The following is a 15,664-nucleotide window of genomic DNA, read 5'->3' as shown; positions in this document are numbered from 1 at the left end:
ATATGAATTGCAGTCCTGACCTGTGGTGAATTGGAAAAAATCTTGGAAGTTGATGCCGGTTTAACTTACCAGCCCTGAAATCGCGATTTTCGTCAACAAATTATTAAATTTTTTAAATTTGGTTTGAAAACACGATTTTAGAAATGTTGACTAGCACATAACATGACAAATCTTAATCTGAACACAATCCTGCAGAGTTTCATCCAATCTAAGCAAACAGCACTTTGATTAGAAAATTTTGGCGCGCAAATTTCAAATAATGATAACCAATTATTATGGATTTATTATGCTAAATTTAATAAGTGCCAAACTCAGTTGGATGCTTCGCTGAGATTTTAAGGCATTAGACGGTTTATAAGGTAATAAAAAATATTTACCTTTCGTTGACCTTATCGAATATTCATCGAATAGTTATCCAGCCCTGGTCCGCATACAGCCACGCGTCGTGGTGTCGTCACGTCGTCTGGTTTATGTTATAAATTGAGTAATTTAAAGCCCACCACAATTGAAACAGGATGCTGTAAGTAGTGGAAGCTTGCTGAATGTATATCTAAAAACGCAAAGCGTAGATTTAGTGCCAAGGTAATCATAATATACTTTTATGTGTCATTGCAGCCCTCAATTGCATAACAGCGTTTTTGCATAAGTGTGTGTGTGTGCGTACGGCCAGGGAGGAAACACAAATACATACTAATCGACGGATTGTTTCTCATTTCATCTGGCTTGCTCATTGATAATAACTGCTATAATCAAATTCGATATTCGCTGCATATTGCATTTTCGCTGGACTTAATTGATTAATTGTATAAATTGGCTGGGACGACGGCGGAGAATAGTTTTGATTGCCAGCTATCGTAAACATCGATAACTAATTATACACGATAGTTACCCATCACCCACAGTATTCGTTTGAACAAGCTTAACAGAAATAAGTAACAGCTTAGCAAACTGTTAAGTTCTTGGATGCCAGAAATATAACATTAAACAAACAGTGACACTTACATAACGCGCAGTCACAGTCGTACGTCGAGTGATATGGCCGTGTTTCTGATCAACATCTGCAAATTCAATGGCTGTTTTAAAACTTTTCCAAGTCTGAACGACTTAATATCACACATCGAGGGCACCCACATAGGCAAGTACTTAAAATAACAATAATTAGTGCAATAAACAAGTGCGAAAGTGCGAAAATAACAATGGCAAACAACATTAATTAGTCGCGTGATGAGCGGGACGGCATATCGTATCGACGCCGCTGACATAGTCGGCACTCTGTGTTTTGTTTATTTAATTTATTTATATGTACATAGTATATACAGGTTTGTCAGACTGTTTGAGTGTGTGTGAGAGTGATTGCGTGTGCGTGTGCATATGCCCATTAAATTGTAGGTAATCTTGTGAGAGTGTGCATATAAATACACGCCCGTTGTTGCGTTTCGGTGCATGAATAAAGTATTGTTTTCGTTCGGTATCGACTGCCCAGCCCTGAAAACAATTTTAGCTGTGAAACAACACACACATTTGAAATGATGGCAAAATATATTGCTGCAGTGCAATAATATCAAAGTGTGCCATGGAAAATCAATATGGCCAGGCCTTAAATACGCACGCACGTTTTAATGCGTACGCGTCGTCGCCTTCAATTGAAACAAGCGAGCGCATTCACAATAGGCGACAAGCCAAGCTGAATTACCTGTGCTCGCACTCACACACACACACAGGCAAATGTCCATTCGTGGCATGTACAGCATTCATTCTATACAATTACACACAGATATATATGGGTGTATGCATGTATGTAGGTACGCTTGGTTTTGTTACGCCAAGTATACAAGTGTGAGCGAGAACGCAGTTGCGTGGCAAGCAAAAACAACAGAAGCAAGCAAAAAGCCGGTGATCCATTAAACAACAACAATACATACATATGTGTTGCCTTAAGTGTGTTAGTGTGTGTGTGATTGTGTTGGTGAGCCGCCAGCGTAGCAGCAGCAGCATCTGTACCCAAGCCGGCAAGGGCAAGTGAGCGCCTTTTCTTGTGTGTGTGTGTGTCGGGCTGTGTGTGTGTGTTTGACCTGTCTTTGGCTTGGGTTTGGGCTTGGGATTTTAGCGCGTCTTTTGCAGGTGTTATCACCTGTTCGGCACCAGTATCTCATCAGTCTAGTGGTGACAAAACTTGTGCTCCAGTTGCACCCACACAGGTAATCAATTCTTGTCAATGTTGCGGCCCATTCACAGGTGTCTGATTACGTGCATTTCACTACAGTGAAAGTTCACTTTAGCGAAGAACCTACTATTCTTCAATAAGAAAAGGTATATACACATACATATAGAAATATATATTACACCCAATCTATATTTATAAAGGGAGCTAGAAAGCAATAATACTCAAGGGAAATACTCAGGGTTCATTCAAGCGATTTGTTACTGTAAACAAGTTACGTGAACCGAAGCCGGCTGGCATGGATAAGCTAGATGTGAGTGTTGGAAAGCGACAAAAGAATGCTATAACTGGGCTAGCCGGGCTTTTCACAAAAAATGTCTAATTTTAGACCAGGCACTTAACAGTGACGCCAATGTATGTGTGTGTGCGTGTATTTGTGAGGGGGTGGAAAATCAATAAAATTAAGCTCAGTGTTGCCACTTGGCTGCAATGGGTATTCGAGCATAGGGGTTGAGTGTGTTACGTGTGCCCAGGGGGTGTTTTACATATTGGTGGTGCGAGACTCAGGGGCTGTTTCAGCCCATTTATTTGTACTTCATTTATATTTGTAAATAATTATGTCTGCATAACTTATGTCGAAATTTGAGTGCGCATCGTGTCACGAACTGGCAATAGCCAAAGCGAGCTTGAATTAGTTGTCACGACTTCACGCTAACATTAATCATAGAAATCAAGATAATAAATTTAAAAAGAAGATGATAATAGTACCAAATCAAATAATAGAACCATTGTACATAAGCGATAAGGGGATGAGCTAACATTTGAGAGAAAATTTATAAGCCTGAAACATCATTTACGAAAATAAATACATTTCAATTAACAACAAAATATATTATTATATAAATTCAGAATAAATGTTACTAAGAAGAATTGTGTGCCGTTTCGCCCAAAGTTCGCTCCTCTCTAACGTAAATATTGGGGTGGCATCAAGCTCAGCTGACTATTACAGCTATAAGCAAGCAGCTGTTTGTTGTTGCTGCTTTGACTGCGGCTGCGACTGCTGCTGCTTAATGCTGCTACTGGTATTGGTGCCTTGATAACGGTCAGCAGCAAATGGCGTCGTTGACAGGCGTTCGCTGGCATTACATAAAATTGGTATGGTTAATGGCATCCACGCCCACGAGCCTCCCTTGTCCATATATACATAAACGTATATGTATGTTGAAATGTATTTATCTAATATAGTTGTGTGCCCACAAGTGCGATATCAACACGAAGGACTTTTGCCATTTACTTTATGTGCATGCATACATATATAGTTTTTATGTGTGTGTGTAGATGCGTATGTATGTAATTGCTTGGCCCAGTTGGTTAGTTGTCTTACGGTTATCGCATCGCAACATCTCTGTACATGCTTTCAGTCGTCAACGGCACGGGAGTTGGGAGTTTTTTTTCACGATTTCCTTTTGCTGTTATGGCAACGCCGTCGCAAGACCTTCAAGTTTGTCCTTTGCACAGTTGCCAGGCACCTGTTGTGTATACTCACATACACTCGCACATATGTGAATACATATACATAGCTACATATACATAGATATAAATATATACATAAATCTATAAGCGCAGCGTGCACTGTTGATTTATCGATAATTTGTGCATACTGTGAAATGCAATATGCCGTTACATATTTTGCAATATGTTTAGGTCGACATGTGCCAAACCGGCGCGGAATGTTGTTAATCCAATTTGTTAACAATATTTCGTTTGTGTTTCCAGTCAGTGACATTCTGGACGCTCATTATCAAATTTCGAGATGAGCATTGCACAAATTTTGCACGCCCAAAAAGCAAACACAGAACATCTGTATATATATAAAGAGTATATGCATATATTGAATACATATATTTTTGTGTATGTATAATTATTATCTGCAAAGAAAAAAAGTAATTCTGCAACAAGTGAATGACTCAGATGACGACGCAAAAGCAATAAGACTAACAGGAATAACAGCAGAGAATCGTTGTTTATATTTATTTTACTTTTAAAACTGCGAATGTATGGTAGAGATACGCGCATGCATAAATATAAATGTGTATATGTCTTAGATGTATACGTATAGCTAAATCAACTTTGATTCACAACAAATGTGCTGCAGTATTTGAAAATTTTATAAACCAACTGTCAGCTGAATTATTGTCACCTAGCGAGAGAGACACATGTGAGAGAGTAACAAGAACTGGTGAACAGACGGACGGCAACGACTGTCTAAGGTTATCAAGAAAATAACAACAACAGTAACAATAACAAATCATAACAATAATGACTGTAAAGAAATATAAACAACAAAATAGTAAACTGATTTGAGCGTAACAAATGACGCTGACCGGGCGGCGGTCGTAGACATAGACAAAGGCAAGCCAATACGCCACTCCGTTTTCATCAATCAGCAAAAAATAAATACAAATAACTGTTAGCCATAAATTGTTAAATAACAGTTTTAAAATTCATATTTGCTTTACAGTACGTGAGCCGCCCCATTGGGAATGTGTCAGCGATTGCAGGGCACGTAGTCATCATTTTAGTAATAGCAACTGATAACGCATACATTAGTAGAGTTCTTGTGATATATGACAGATATATACATTTACATTATGTGCGCACATATGTTTCTCAATCAATTTTCTAATTTGTCGCATATGTTTTATATTTGTTCATAGCGAATCGCATTGCATTGTTATCGACCCATCGCTATCGCTGTGTGCGGTGTGCGGTGTGTTCGTATCCAACGATAAGAGATGGGCAGGATATTTCGATTACCTGTTGCGCCCCAATCGATTGCATTTTGTCTGCAAGTTGTCTCTAGTGCACAGAGTGAATGTGATTGGCTGCTTGCACTAAATAGTAATGCCATGTGCGGTCGTGGAGGTTAGGTTACGCACACATGCGCGAGTAATGAGCCAATCACCTGTGCGCAGCTGTTATGCACTGGGTTGATCAAGCAAACTTTGAGCTTATGCTTGTCGTCTGTTCGCACGATAAGATAATCACACACATGTGCTCGCCTGTGGCCCGAATCCCCCGGCACATACCCCTATGTACAACAATTAATATATATACATACATATATACTTATATATGTAGTTTTTGGTGTGTGTCCACAATCACAAGACCCCCATAAAAATGCGTCAGCAACCGCATTACGAGCACTGTGGGCCACTCGGAACAGAATATTACAAGCGCTTACATTTATTTGTTTATTTATTATTTCAACTTTTCAATGGAGGCAAGTGCTGGTGTCTGTTTCGTGTTTCTATCCACATTGGAGATGAAAGCGTGTCGTGTTTAAATCTCTGCCACGATATAATATAACGATAAGATAAAATCCACACGCAAAACAACACCCCAAATGTGGGTATATACCCATTCTTGAACTAATGATCTTTAAATTGCCGAAACAACCTAAAAACCCGTCTGAGTGTTACAATGAGATTAAACTTGTTTCAGTGCTTAATTAAAGCATATATTTATACAAAATCAGCATATAAGAAATATATATACATACATATATTTATAATTTATGGCATTTTGAAAATGATTGTATTGTATGCAGGTTACTTGTCTGTGAACCCGTATTGGGTGTCAATTCGGAATTAGGTGTTTATATGAAACTCAAACAATACTCATCCATCATTCTCTCGCCCTACTTCTCTCTGCAGACTATGATCCTCAGGTGGTCGAGCAAAAAGAGCTGGCACCGCCTGCGTCTTTGCCGCTGAGCTATGTGCTACGCTACATCTCAGATGATGCTCGCAAGGAGCCATCCACTTTCCTAATCAACAACACCAGCAGCAACAACAATAGCACCAGCAATGCCGGCAGTGGCAATGCGGGCAATGCGGAGCTCAAGCGCAAGCTTGCGATTAAGCATCATAGCTATAGCATGTCATCGTCAAATCGCAGCAATACGCCCACAGGCAAGCATCGCATATATTCATTTAATGACTTGGCCAGTGAGCTAATATCTTATCTCGCACTTTGCAGGTAGTGAAATGGACGATGATGAAATGGTTGTTTCTGAATCGGAGGACAGCAATGACTCTTGGACCACCGAGGAGTTTAGCTCTGAGTTCATTATGCGTTATGGCAGCAGGTGCGTTCCATTCACTTAACATTATGTATTAAGCTATAATTTGTGTCAACTCCTGAAGGCATTCCGGTGGCGGCAGCAATGGCACGCCTGGCAATGAGAAACCGTTTGCCTGTCCCGTTCCTGGCTGCAAGAAGCGCTACAAGAACGTGAATGGAATTAAATACCATTCGAAGAATGGCCACAAAAAGGACGGCAGGTTAGTAACCAAAAACATGTCAGCAACAAAAGACACACAAAACTCATTTGCCCATTCCCATACAAATTCCCACAGAGTGCGCAAGGGCTACAAGTGCCACTGCGGAAAGAGCTATAAAACGGCGCAAGGCCTGAAAAATCATGCGCTTCACACCCACAACTCACAGCCGGAGAGCGTGCTAACCACGCAGCAGTTGGCTAGCTTAGCGGTGGCCGCTGCGGCGGCAGCAACTGCCGATAATGTGGGCAGGTGCAAGGCCGACAACAACAACAGCAGCAATGGCAGCAGCCTGACTGGAAGCAACAATGCCAACAACAATGTTGGTCTGCTGCAGCGCAGCAATTCGCCATCGCAATCACTTGGCTCGCTGAGCCCATCCAGCAGCAACATGTCGAGCAGCACCAGCGCCAGTTGTCATGGCGCAGGCAGCTTGGGCAGCAATAGTCTGTCCAGCAATGCTGCTACTGCCAGCAATATGTTGCAGCAGCTAAGCAATGGCAACATTGTGACTGTAACAAATTTGCCCCAACAGCAGCAGCAGCAGCAGCAACAACAACAACTTGCACTGCCACAGCAGCAGCAACAACAACAGCAGCAGCAGCAACAAATGAACGTCAGCACACAGTCGCCAAGCGTAACAGCAACAACAGCAACAGGTAACAGCAACAACAGTTTAATGCGCAGCACACTCGGTTTAGTATCCATTAAAGCCAACAACAACAACAGTAATGTTGCCGCTGTTGCTGGCGGCAACAACAACAACAACAACAACATTACCAAGTCCGTTAATTTAATAGCCGCCAATGCCACGGCCAACAAAATACTCAAGTTGGCCACCAATGTGGCAAACGGCGTGGACATTGCACAGCAACACAAATTGGTTGACAGCAACAATAGCCTGTCGAAGGCCAACGGCAGCAATGTAGCCAACGTGGCTACAGCTGTCGTCCCCAGCAGCTGCAGCACGCCCACTAAAATCACGCTGCCCAACTTGGTTAACCTGGGCATACTGACGCCGGCCACATCGCCCACCAAGAATACACAGACGTTGACTTTCACTACCACGGCCGCCAGTCAGCAGCAGCAGCAACAGCAACAAGCACTGGTGGCAACACTCACGACCAACATGTTGCAGCAGAACCAGAAGCTGTCAAACATAACCAAGACCAACATATTGCTGCTGCAAGAGCCAAGCACAGCTAGCACCCATCTGATACAGTCATCGTCGCAGCATCACCAACAGCAGCAGCAGCAGCAACAGCAACCACAACAACAGCAACACCAACATGTGCTGCCTATTAGTCCCACCAGCAGCAGCAGCAGCAAGAGCAGCTCACCCACACCGCCCCAACAACAACAGCAGCACAAAAGCTCAAATGCTGCTGTCCTGAAGCAAAAACATGTCATGACAGCTGTGGCAGCAACAAGTGCTTCAAACGTCGAACCCATGGACACAGATGAGGCACCACAATTGGCCAGCGATGCATTAATGTTGACGGACAACAGTCTTTGCTCAGCGACTGCAGCTGCTGACGGCAAGGATATTATGCCGTCAACCATTGCAACGGCCGTCAATTCGGGCACCATCACAGTGGCAGCCATTGAAGTTGTTGGTGCCGGCGTTGTCAACACCGAAACGTAGCCTATACTCAAGCAGCTACTAATGCGGCGCCAATGCTCGCTGGAGGCGACGCCGGCTCCTCCAACTTAAACAGCCAGCGTCGCTCCTCGTATACGAACAAAAACAACAACAACAACAAAATAAAAGAAGAAAACAAACAAGAAGAACAGCAAACATTCTAACAATGCACTGTAAAAGAACAACATTGTTCGCACTGCTTAGTTAATGTACTCAATTTGTAGTTATAACTTTAAGGTACGCCCCACCCCTCTGGCTGATACATAGATAGAAAGTGTGTGTGGGGGGTGGGCCGTCGACACTCACCAAAACCCATTGGAAAAACATTTTTTAGACTGCTTTTTAAATATTTTTTTCGGCTTATATTGTCCAGAGCGTATATAAGTTGTGTCTTTAAAAACATTTGTATTATGTATTATGAAAACGCGAATCGTACAGATTGTGCAATATGATTTTGTATACAACACTTTAGTTAGCGATTAACGGCTGATCTCCATTTAATTTAATTAGACATAGTAATATATAGACGAAGCGATTGCATATATTTATGCAACCCATTGTAATAAACTGCAAAACTTTTGAATTTAATTTTTCAATCTAACGAACACTTTTATTGTCAGAACCAGACTCTATATGCCTCTATATAGAGCATGCAAAAGAAAAGTATTATTTATGTTTTAAGAATTAGCAAATTGAACTTCATATAGAATATCACACACATTTTAACATATATATTAATATATCCATCTGTACTATAAGCATTAGCCTACAGAGCTCGCATTATATATAATATATTAAGTTAACACACATTTCGAAAGATACTTTCCATTTTGGTGCAATAATTTATTTTGTATTTCTCATCTCTCAGACTTAACACAAATTATATTTCTGTTGTAATCGTTTATCTTTTGTTCTTTTTTCATATATTTGGTTTGCCTTTTGGTTTTTTGTTTTATGATTTCGTTACTTCTTTTCCTTTTCTCTCTACCTATTGCAGAAACCTCTTACTCCTGCTCACACAACAACAACAGCAACAGTAGCAACAGCAACAGCAGCAGCAACGACAGCAGCAATCAACTTGCCGCAGCCAAGTTCAATCGGCCCACAGCAACAGCAACAGCAGCATCAGCAGCTGCGACAACAGCAACGATGCCAACCAGCAAGCCGGCAGCAACCACGCCCATGCAAATCTCGTACACCTTCATTGAGCACAAGTATTCGCTGGGCTTCAAAGAGAAATTCTTTTCGAATCTGCGTGCCAGCCGCAATGGAACCTTGTCAGCGGGCAATGGCGATCAGCTGGCAGCAACAGCTGCTGCCATTGGGGCAGAGTCAGCGGGTACCGCAACAGTTGGTGGTGGTGGTGGCAGCGGCAATGCCAACATGCTCGGCGCTGTTGCTGTGGGTCAGATGTGCGCGCTGCAGAACGAGCATATACATCAAAATCTCTACAAGAAAACAATCAATTGAGTGTCAGATCGGATCAGATCGGACCGCATATAGAGCGTTGGCTGTGATGAAATAGCACTTAAGTAAGGCATTAAGGCGGAGCAAGAGGATTCCTCAATAAGGCAGTAGAGGATTAGGAAGAGCAGACCGAATTTTATTTTTAAAATACATAATTTTCTATATAATTGTTAAAATAACTTCGAAAACTACACCCAAACAAAACTAACCTACGATTGGCACAAAACAACAACTACAACACACACCAAGCAGCAACAAATATATTCATTTATATATAAGATCTATCTCTCTCCCTCTCTATCTCTCTTACTCTGCATTAGAAAAATTAAAAAAAAAAAAAAAAAAAAAAAAACCCCATTTAAAAATTAACCATAAAATTTAGTGAATAAATTTTTGAAGGTGTTTCTTCAACTAGTCATTATCGTAGTTAAATTAAATATTTTTGATTCACATTCACGTCTAGAAATGTATGTAGCCAACTACTGCGTTTAGGATTTAAGCAATTTACTCTTCAACGTAGTAATTGGCTAACAGCATTTTTCATAACAAATTCATCATATTGGCAAGAGAAAACACATTAGCAAAATTTTTCGTTAGGCGCGAAGTTAAATTTGCCAAAAAATAAAAAACTTCGTGTAAAAAAATATATTAATAAAAGTAAAAAAAAAAAAATATTGTATCGAATATGCAAGCAAATAAAATAGCTAGCTACAAATTAAAAAAAAAAATTGAAACTGAAGAAATACAAAAAAAAGAAAAATAAAAATATAACAATAATAATAGAGCTGAAGCTTCAAAGCTTCAACTGTTTCCGTTTAACACCCACAATAACTCGTATGGTAGTTATAGTATTATATGATATAAATTAGAAATATATTATATATATATATATGTATGTGCGTGTATATTTAATTTATATATTGTTCTCTATGTGTGTGTCTGTACGATTATCAATTGATCTAATGTTTGTCTTAATTACAATTTTCGATCGTCCTTAAATGTAATAAACATAATAATAATATAATTATATATATATAAATATACATATAACAATATGTTCTATTTCTATGATGTGAGTCATATTCAAAGTATTTTATGCATGCATACAAAATTAACATTAATAATTAGAAATTATTTAAAGAAAACAAAAACAGAAGAACGAAGAGAAAACAGGGAAGTGTCAAACCACGCCCAGCAATCAATAAGAAAGAAAAAACTGTAATTGGGTTCCTTATGTACGAATAATGCATTAAATTGGAAGGATAAAAGAAAACACGAAGAAACTAAACACGAAACAGAACAAATTAATTGAAATTTTTCAAATATATATCTTATATATTACATATATACAATACTATATATACAAGCATAAACATAAATAATGAAATATATATTATATATATATATATATATTGTATAGGAATACATAATAATAGTAATATAGTATACCTAAAGCCGCCAACCGCCAAACAACAAAAAATTTTGAAGCGCATTTGCGAGACGCCCAGCGTTTAAAATTAGACTACAACTAAATATTAAATAAATGTGCGTCCCCTCCCTAATCCTATATAATACACATATATACAGTAGATCCATAAGACCACACGCTTATGCGGCCTATAACTGGCTGATATAGTTTAGCTATCAACTTTTACATAAACAACAAGAAAAAACTAATGCTTCGGCCATCCGAAGCTTATATATCCTTGCAGATTGTTTTTTTAGAAATCAAGATTTATTCAGAAGCACATTTCTCCTGTCACTGCATAGAAGTTAGGCACCCAGACTTTCCCATCTATTCAATCGATCTGCAGGGGTAAATAGAAAACCTTTTGCGCTAAGGATATATAAATCGGAAATAGGCAAAAGCGAAAAAATCAACTTTGAAATGCAACTCAAAACCCTCTAATGAAAACAATAAATTAAATATATATATATATACATATTTCTATATTTAAATGTATTTCATCTTATATAAGACTGCTGTTATGTTCGTAAATATATTTAATATATATTATAATTAACGAAAAATATAAACCATACAAATAAAAAAAATAAAAACAAAAAAAATGTAATAAATGAATAGTTAATGTATTCATACTCTACCTATATACATACGACTATGATATAATGTACTGTAATTAACTAAACTTCGTAATTATGTATATGTAGAGGATTAATTGAAGCGTATGTGTATGTAACCAACAAATCAATCTATATATTGAAACAAGGGCTAAAGTTGTAGAGACTTGAAATATGACGGGTTTTAATATCGAGTAACCTAATTACATCATCATTATCATTATCATCCACAAAAAAAAAGTAGTAAAATATTCTCTTTTTGCTTTATGTGATCTATATATACATATACATTAAAACATACATAACTACATACATATATACATATATCTATATATGTACAATAAAAAATGTCCTTGGAAAAAATGTTTAAATTGTTTAATCTATTTCTGGAATATACTAAGGAATGGCATAAACTGGAATTAATAATCGACCAAAGTTTATAATATTCTCCCTCAAAAATAAGTTCCAATAATCTTCTTTCATAGAACTTTAAATAACAATATATTTGGTTAAATACTTGAGTATCTTTTAAATATGTTCTTCAATTCTAAACCGAGCGAATTTGAAGTTGCTACAATAAATAGACATACATATACATATTACATTGGTGGAATGTTAGGTTAACGTCTTGCTTCAAGCATGCCAATGTAGTGGCAAATTTTCTCGAGAAGTACGGGGTCTCGGATCAGTTGCATCTTTGACTGGAGCTCATAGAGGCTGTGCAAATCCCGTTGCTCAAAGGCGCAATCGATGGACTCCTCGTACAAGCTGAAATGGAATAGTTTCAATAGACATATCTCCAGGATATAGCTTGACAAAGAATTTACCCAGCTCGTGTATACCAGTAAACCTTGCGCTTGTCCGGACAGCGTTGAATATATTTTTGCGCTTCTCGTACATTTTCCCGCTGCAGACAAACCTCCACGAAAGGTTCATACCCGATGGGGCTTTTCTTGCTCTTCGAAAACTTCTCCAGCTCTACCCAGTTGTATTTCTCGGCCAAGGTAAGTATTCGCAACCACCAAAACCTGCGATCAGGCACCTTATAATCGCTTTTGATCTTTTCCGCCTCCTTGAGCTCGCCTATTTTCAACAGTTCATACATAGTATCATGTATGGAAAGTCCGTTGAATTCGGCGGCACCAATGTGCTTTGTCGAGAGAGTCTTCTGCAGCTTAAGCATGCGCGCCGTATCCGCACATAGTTCCGCCTCCACAGTGCATCTGCCCTGTGCGTAGCTATTGCCAATGTTGGACAGATTCGACTCAAGACCCTCACTTTCAAGTGCATTATAAAAATGATACTCGGCAATGGACTTGTGATCATCCTCGGTGTTGTAAATATCATAGAGTGCCGTTCGACTGGACTCCATCATAATCTTCTTGTACATATTTAGTGCCAAAGGATATTCTCTTATAATCATCTACAAGATTGAACCAATTAGTTGGGAAATTAGGTATATGAAATAGTTAAATTTACATGGAAATTAGAGAGCATCATTTTCTTTTTTATCTCGAGCAGAACCTCTGTAACCAGCTCTGGATCGCCAGATTGTGTGGCACTCGCCACTGCCCGATCGAATTTGCCCATTTTCAAAAGCAATGGCACATGCAACGAGGCACGCGGCTCGAGCTCCAACAGCTTAATTGCCAATTCACTGCGTCCATTTTGATAGGCCTTTTCTGCTATATTGCAATATGAAATACCCTCAATTGAGGGATTCTTGAATTTCTCCGTTATCTTTCGAGCCACCTCATTATCATCTGAAAACAGAAAAATAAATAGCTATAAGAAATGGAATAATTCATGTTAATCATCTTACTCTGATCATTCATAACCTTATGGTAAGCCCAATGCTCCAAGATCCAAGATTCGGGTAATTTTAGATGCTTGGCCACCTGTATGGCCACGGCATAATGCTTGCGAAAGACTAGACGACTCAAAATCACCTCTGGATTAAGATGAGAGAATCTGCAAAAATATATTTATAAGTAGATATTTAAGTTATTTATATGCCCATCTATTTTACTGTTTATAGGTCAGTGGCATGGCAATTTTCTCATGGCGCAAAGTATTTAAGACTCTCAATATCCTCAAGATGCGCATATACTCTTCAGGATTATGCAATGGTATAAAGCCCTTACCGAAATAAGCTGTCTACAATGGAAAGTTTTGAAATGACATTGGTGTGAGTTTGGATATTCAAAGTATATACAACTTACTCGCATTAGACTCTTCTGGGTTTCGGGACAGAATTCATATGCTGCAGCCTCGATGCACTCGTTGACAGCCAATTCAATGTTTGAACGGCACATGCTTAGATATTCATCGGACTTGTAGGATTTCTCCTCGAACTTCTTTTGTGCCTCGAATAGATAGCTCGCTGGCGCCTGGCTATTTACGGCAAATATGTTCTGCACACACTTCGGCAGGCGTTGAATCATTTCATGTGAGGTTTGGCTTATAATGCGAACACCATCCATTTCAGCGACCAGAAACATGACCGGATCACTGGGAATTTCGCTTCTGTCTGCATTTCGGTTAACAATCAAGAGATATGAGGGATAGGAAATGACAACAGCATCTGCATCGCTATTATGGGTATTCATAATCCATTCAATTTGCAATGGAATATCCTTTCGGCCAGTGTCGAACTCGCAGTACTTCTGCCGCATGTCGACGCTGCCCAGCCAGAGCAAACCGGTGTTGGTGTAGAGAGCCAAGTGCTGATGGTTGTACGAAACAGAAATCTTGATAATCCGATCATGGGGTTTCTCAAAAAGATTTGCCGTCACGGTGCCCACAGTTTGGCCGTGCTGTAGCTTGATGACCTCTCGCTCACGTCCTAGCAGACAATAGCTATTGCGACCCTCGGTTACAATTTCCCAGCACGAACAATTCGCATTGGAATCTGACAAAAGTGAAGTTAATTTGGTTAAATGTACGGTGAAAATCTCATTCCTTCTCTCACTTGGTATATCAGGCAACTTTCGCTCAGTTTTGTTGCTGTTCTGCTTTAGGAATATGCGACCGGAAGTCGTCATAACGGCAACGCCAGTGCCAGCTGCGGATTGAAAGACTTTGGCCTCCACAATCTTAATAACGCTCGCTTCGCCGCCAATGCTATACGATTCCTTCTCATTGCCAAACAGATCGTAAACAAACACTTTGGCGTTCTCCAGCACACAGATGAGCTCCTCAGTGTCGGACCAGCCCATCGAAATCAACTTGCCATGATTCCACTGCATTTATATATATATATATATGTAAATATAAATATCCACTTGTTGCTCTTTACATCAGCTGCTTACCAAAATATGACCAGTCTCATTGCCACTGGTATTAAAAATCCGAATCATCGGCCTCGCTGCGCCTTTGACAGGCACCAATTTTGTAGCATCGCGTATTGCAGCCAAAGGACCTCCGTAGGGTGCTACTGCAACTTGCATGTATTCCAAATCGAAATCGATCGGCCAATCAGGTGTTGCAAGCTCAACTTTTCTGTGGGTGTGTGGGCGTAAGATCGCAAGAGAGACAGATATGTATCTACGTATTTTTCATCAGTAAAAAGTTTAGATTATTTTATCTCTCACCTGTAGTAGTCCGGTCGGACCTTAAACCACTCTCCTGTATTGTTCATAATCGGCATGATTAAGGGAATAAATATATAAATACTTCAAGGAAAAAATAAACAGACGTAGTGCATTTTTCCGCTACTGTTGTTGGTCTGATTAGAGAATACAGAAGTGTGTGTAACAGTTACTTGTCACGAATCGTGGTTCCATTGCATTTATCGTCTTACGATAGGTCATCATAAAATTTAAAAGAATATCAAATAATTAAACTATTGCTTTGTAAAAAATAACTGTAAATAAACAGGTAATTCACATTTTACAGTTATAGTTTTACTAATTGTTTTCTTGCTTAAAATTGACTTTTGCGATAGTTTTGTTTCGTGACAGTGCTTTT

The 15,664-nt window shown here is 39.2% G+C and overlaps 2 protein-coding genes across 3 annotated transcripts; one reads left to right on the top strand and one right to left on the bottom strand.

Moving 5' to 3' along the window:
• Positions 1-402: 402 nt before the first annotated feature.
• On the top strand, positions 403-9,796 carry LOC6574772 (homeobox protein 5). Of its 2 annotated transcripts, XM_002000765.4 has the most exons (7): positions 405-520; positions 616-1,135; positions 5,878-6,135; positions 6,203-6,311; positions 6,370-6,507; positions 6,583-7,163; positions 9,144-9,796. In XM_002000765.4, exons 2-7 carry the CDS (start codon positions 1,036-1,038, stop codon positions 9,614-9,616), a joined length of 1,659 nt encoding a protein of 552 aa, XP_002000801.2. In that variant the 5' UTR covers positions 405-520; positions 616-1,035; the 3' UTR covers positions 9,617-9,796. The 2 variants fall into 2 exon arrangements, with proteins under 2 accessions (XP_032584077.1, XP_002000801.2); XM_032728186.2 differs by lacking the exon at positions 9,144-9,796 and having other exon boundaries at positions 403-520; positions 6,583-8,734.
• Positions 9,797-12,169: 2,373 nt separating this feature from the next.
• Positions 12,170-15,437, bottom strand: LOC6574770 (vacuolar protein sorting-associated protein 16 homolog). Its single transcript, XM_002000763.3, has 9 exons — positions 15,289-15,437; positions 15,007-15,196; positions 14,667-14,937; positions 13,918-14,606; positions 13,725-13,852; positions 13,518-13,666; positions 13,175-13,458; positions 12,523-13,118; positions 12,170-12,463 (listed from the first exon to the last, which is right to left on the bottom strand). Exons 1-9 carry the CDS (start codon positions 15,342-15,344, stop codon positions 12,316-12,318), a joined length of 2,511 nt encoding a protein of 836 aa, XP_002000799.1. The 5' UTR covers positions 15,345-15,437; the 3' UTR covers positions 12,170-12,315.
• Between the last annotated feature and the right edge of the window lie 227 nt (positions 15,438-15,664).

The sequence above is a fragment of the Drosophila mojavensis genome, unplaced genomic scaffold (genome assembly GCF_018153725.1).
Source record: "Drosophila mojavensis isolate 15081-1352.22 unplaced genomic scaffold, ASM1815372v1 contig_231, whole genome shotgun sequence".
NCBI lineage: Eukaryota > Metazoa > Arthropoda > Insecta > Diptera > Drosophilidae > Drosophila > Drosophila mojavensis.
Note: the sequence above shows the minus strand (reverse complement) of the source record. Positions and strands in the feature narration are given on the sequence as shown.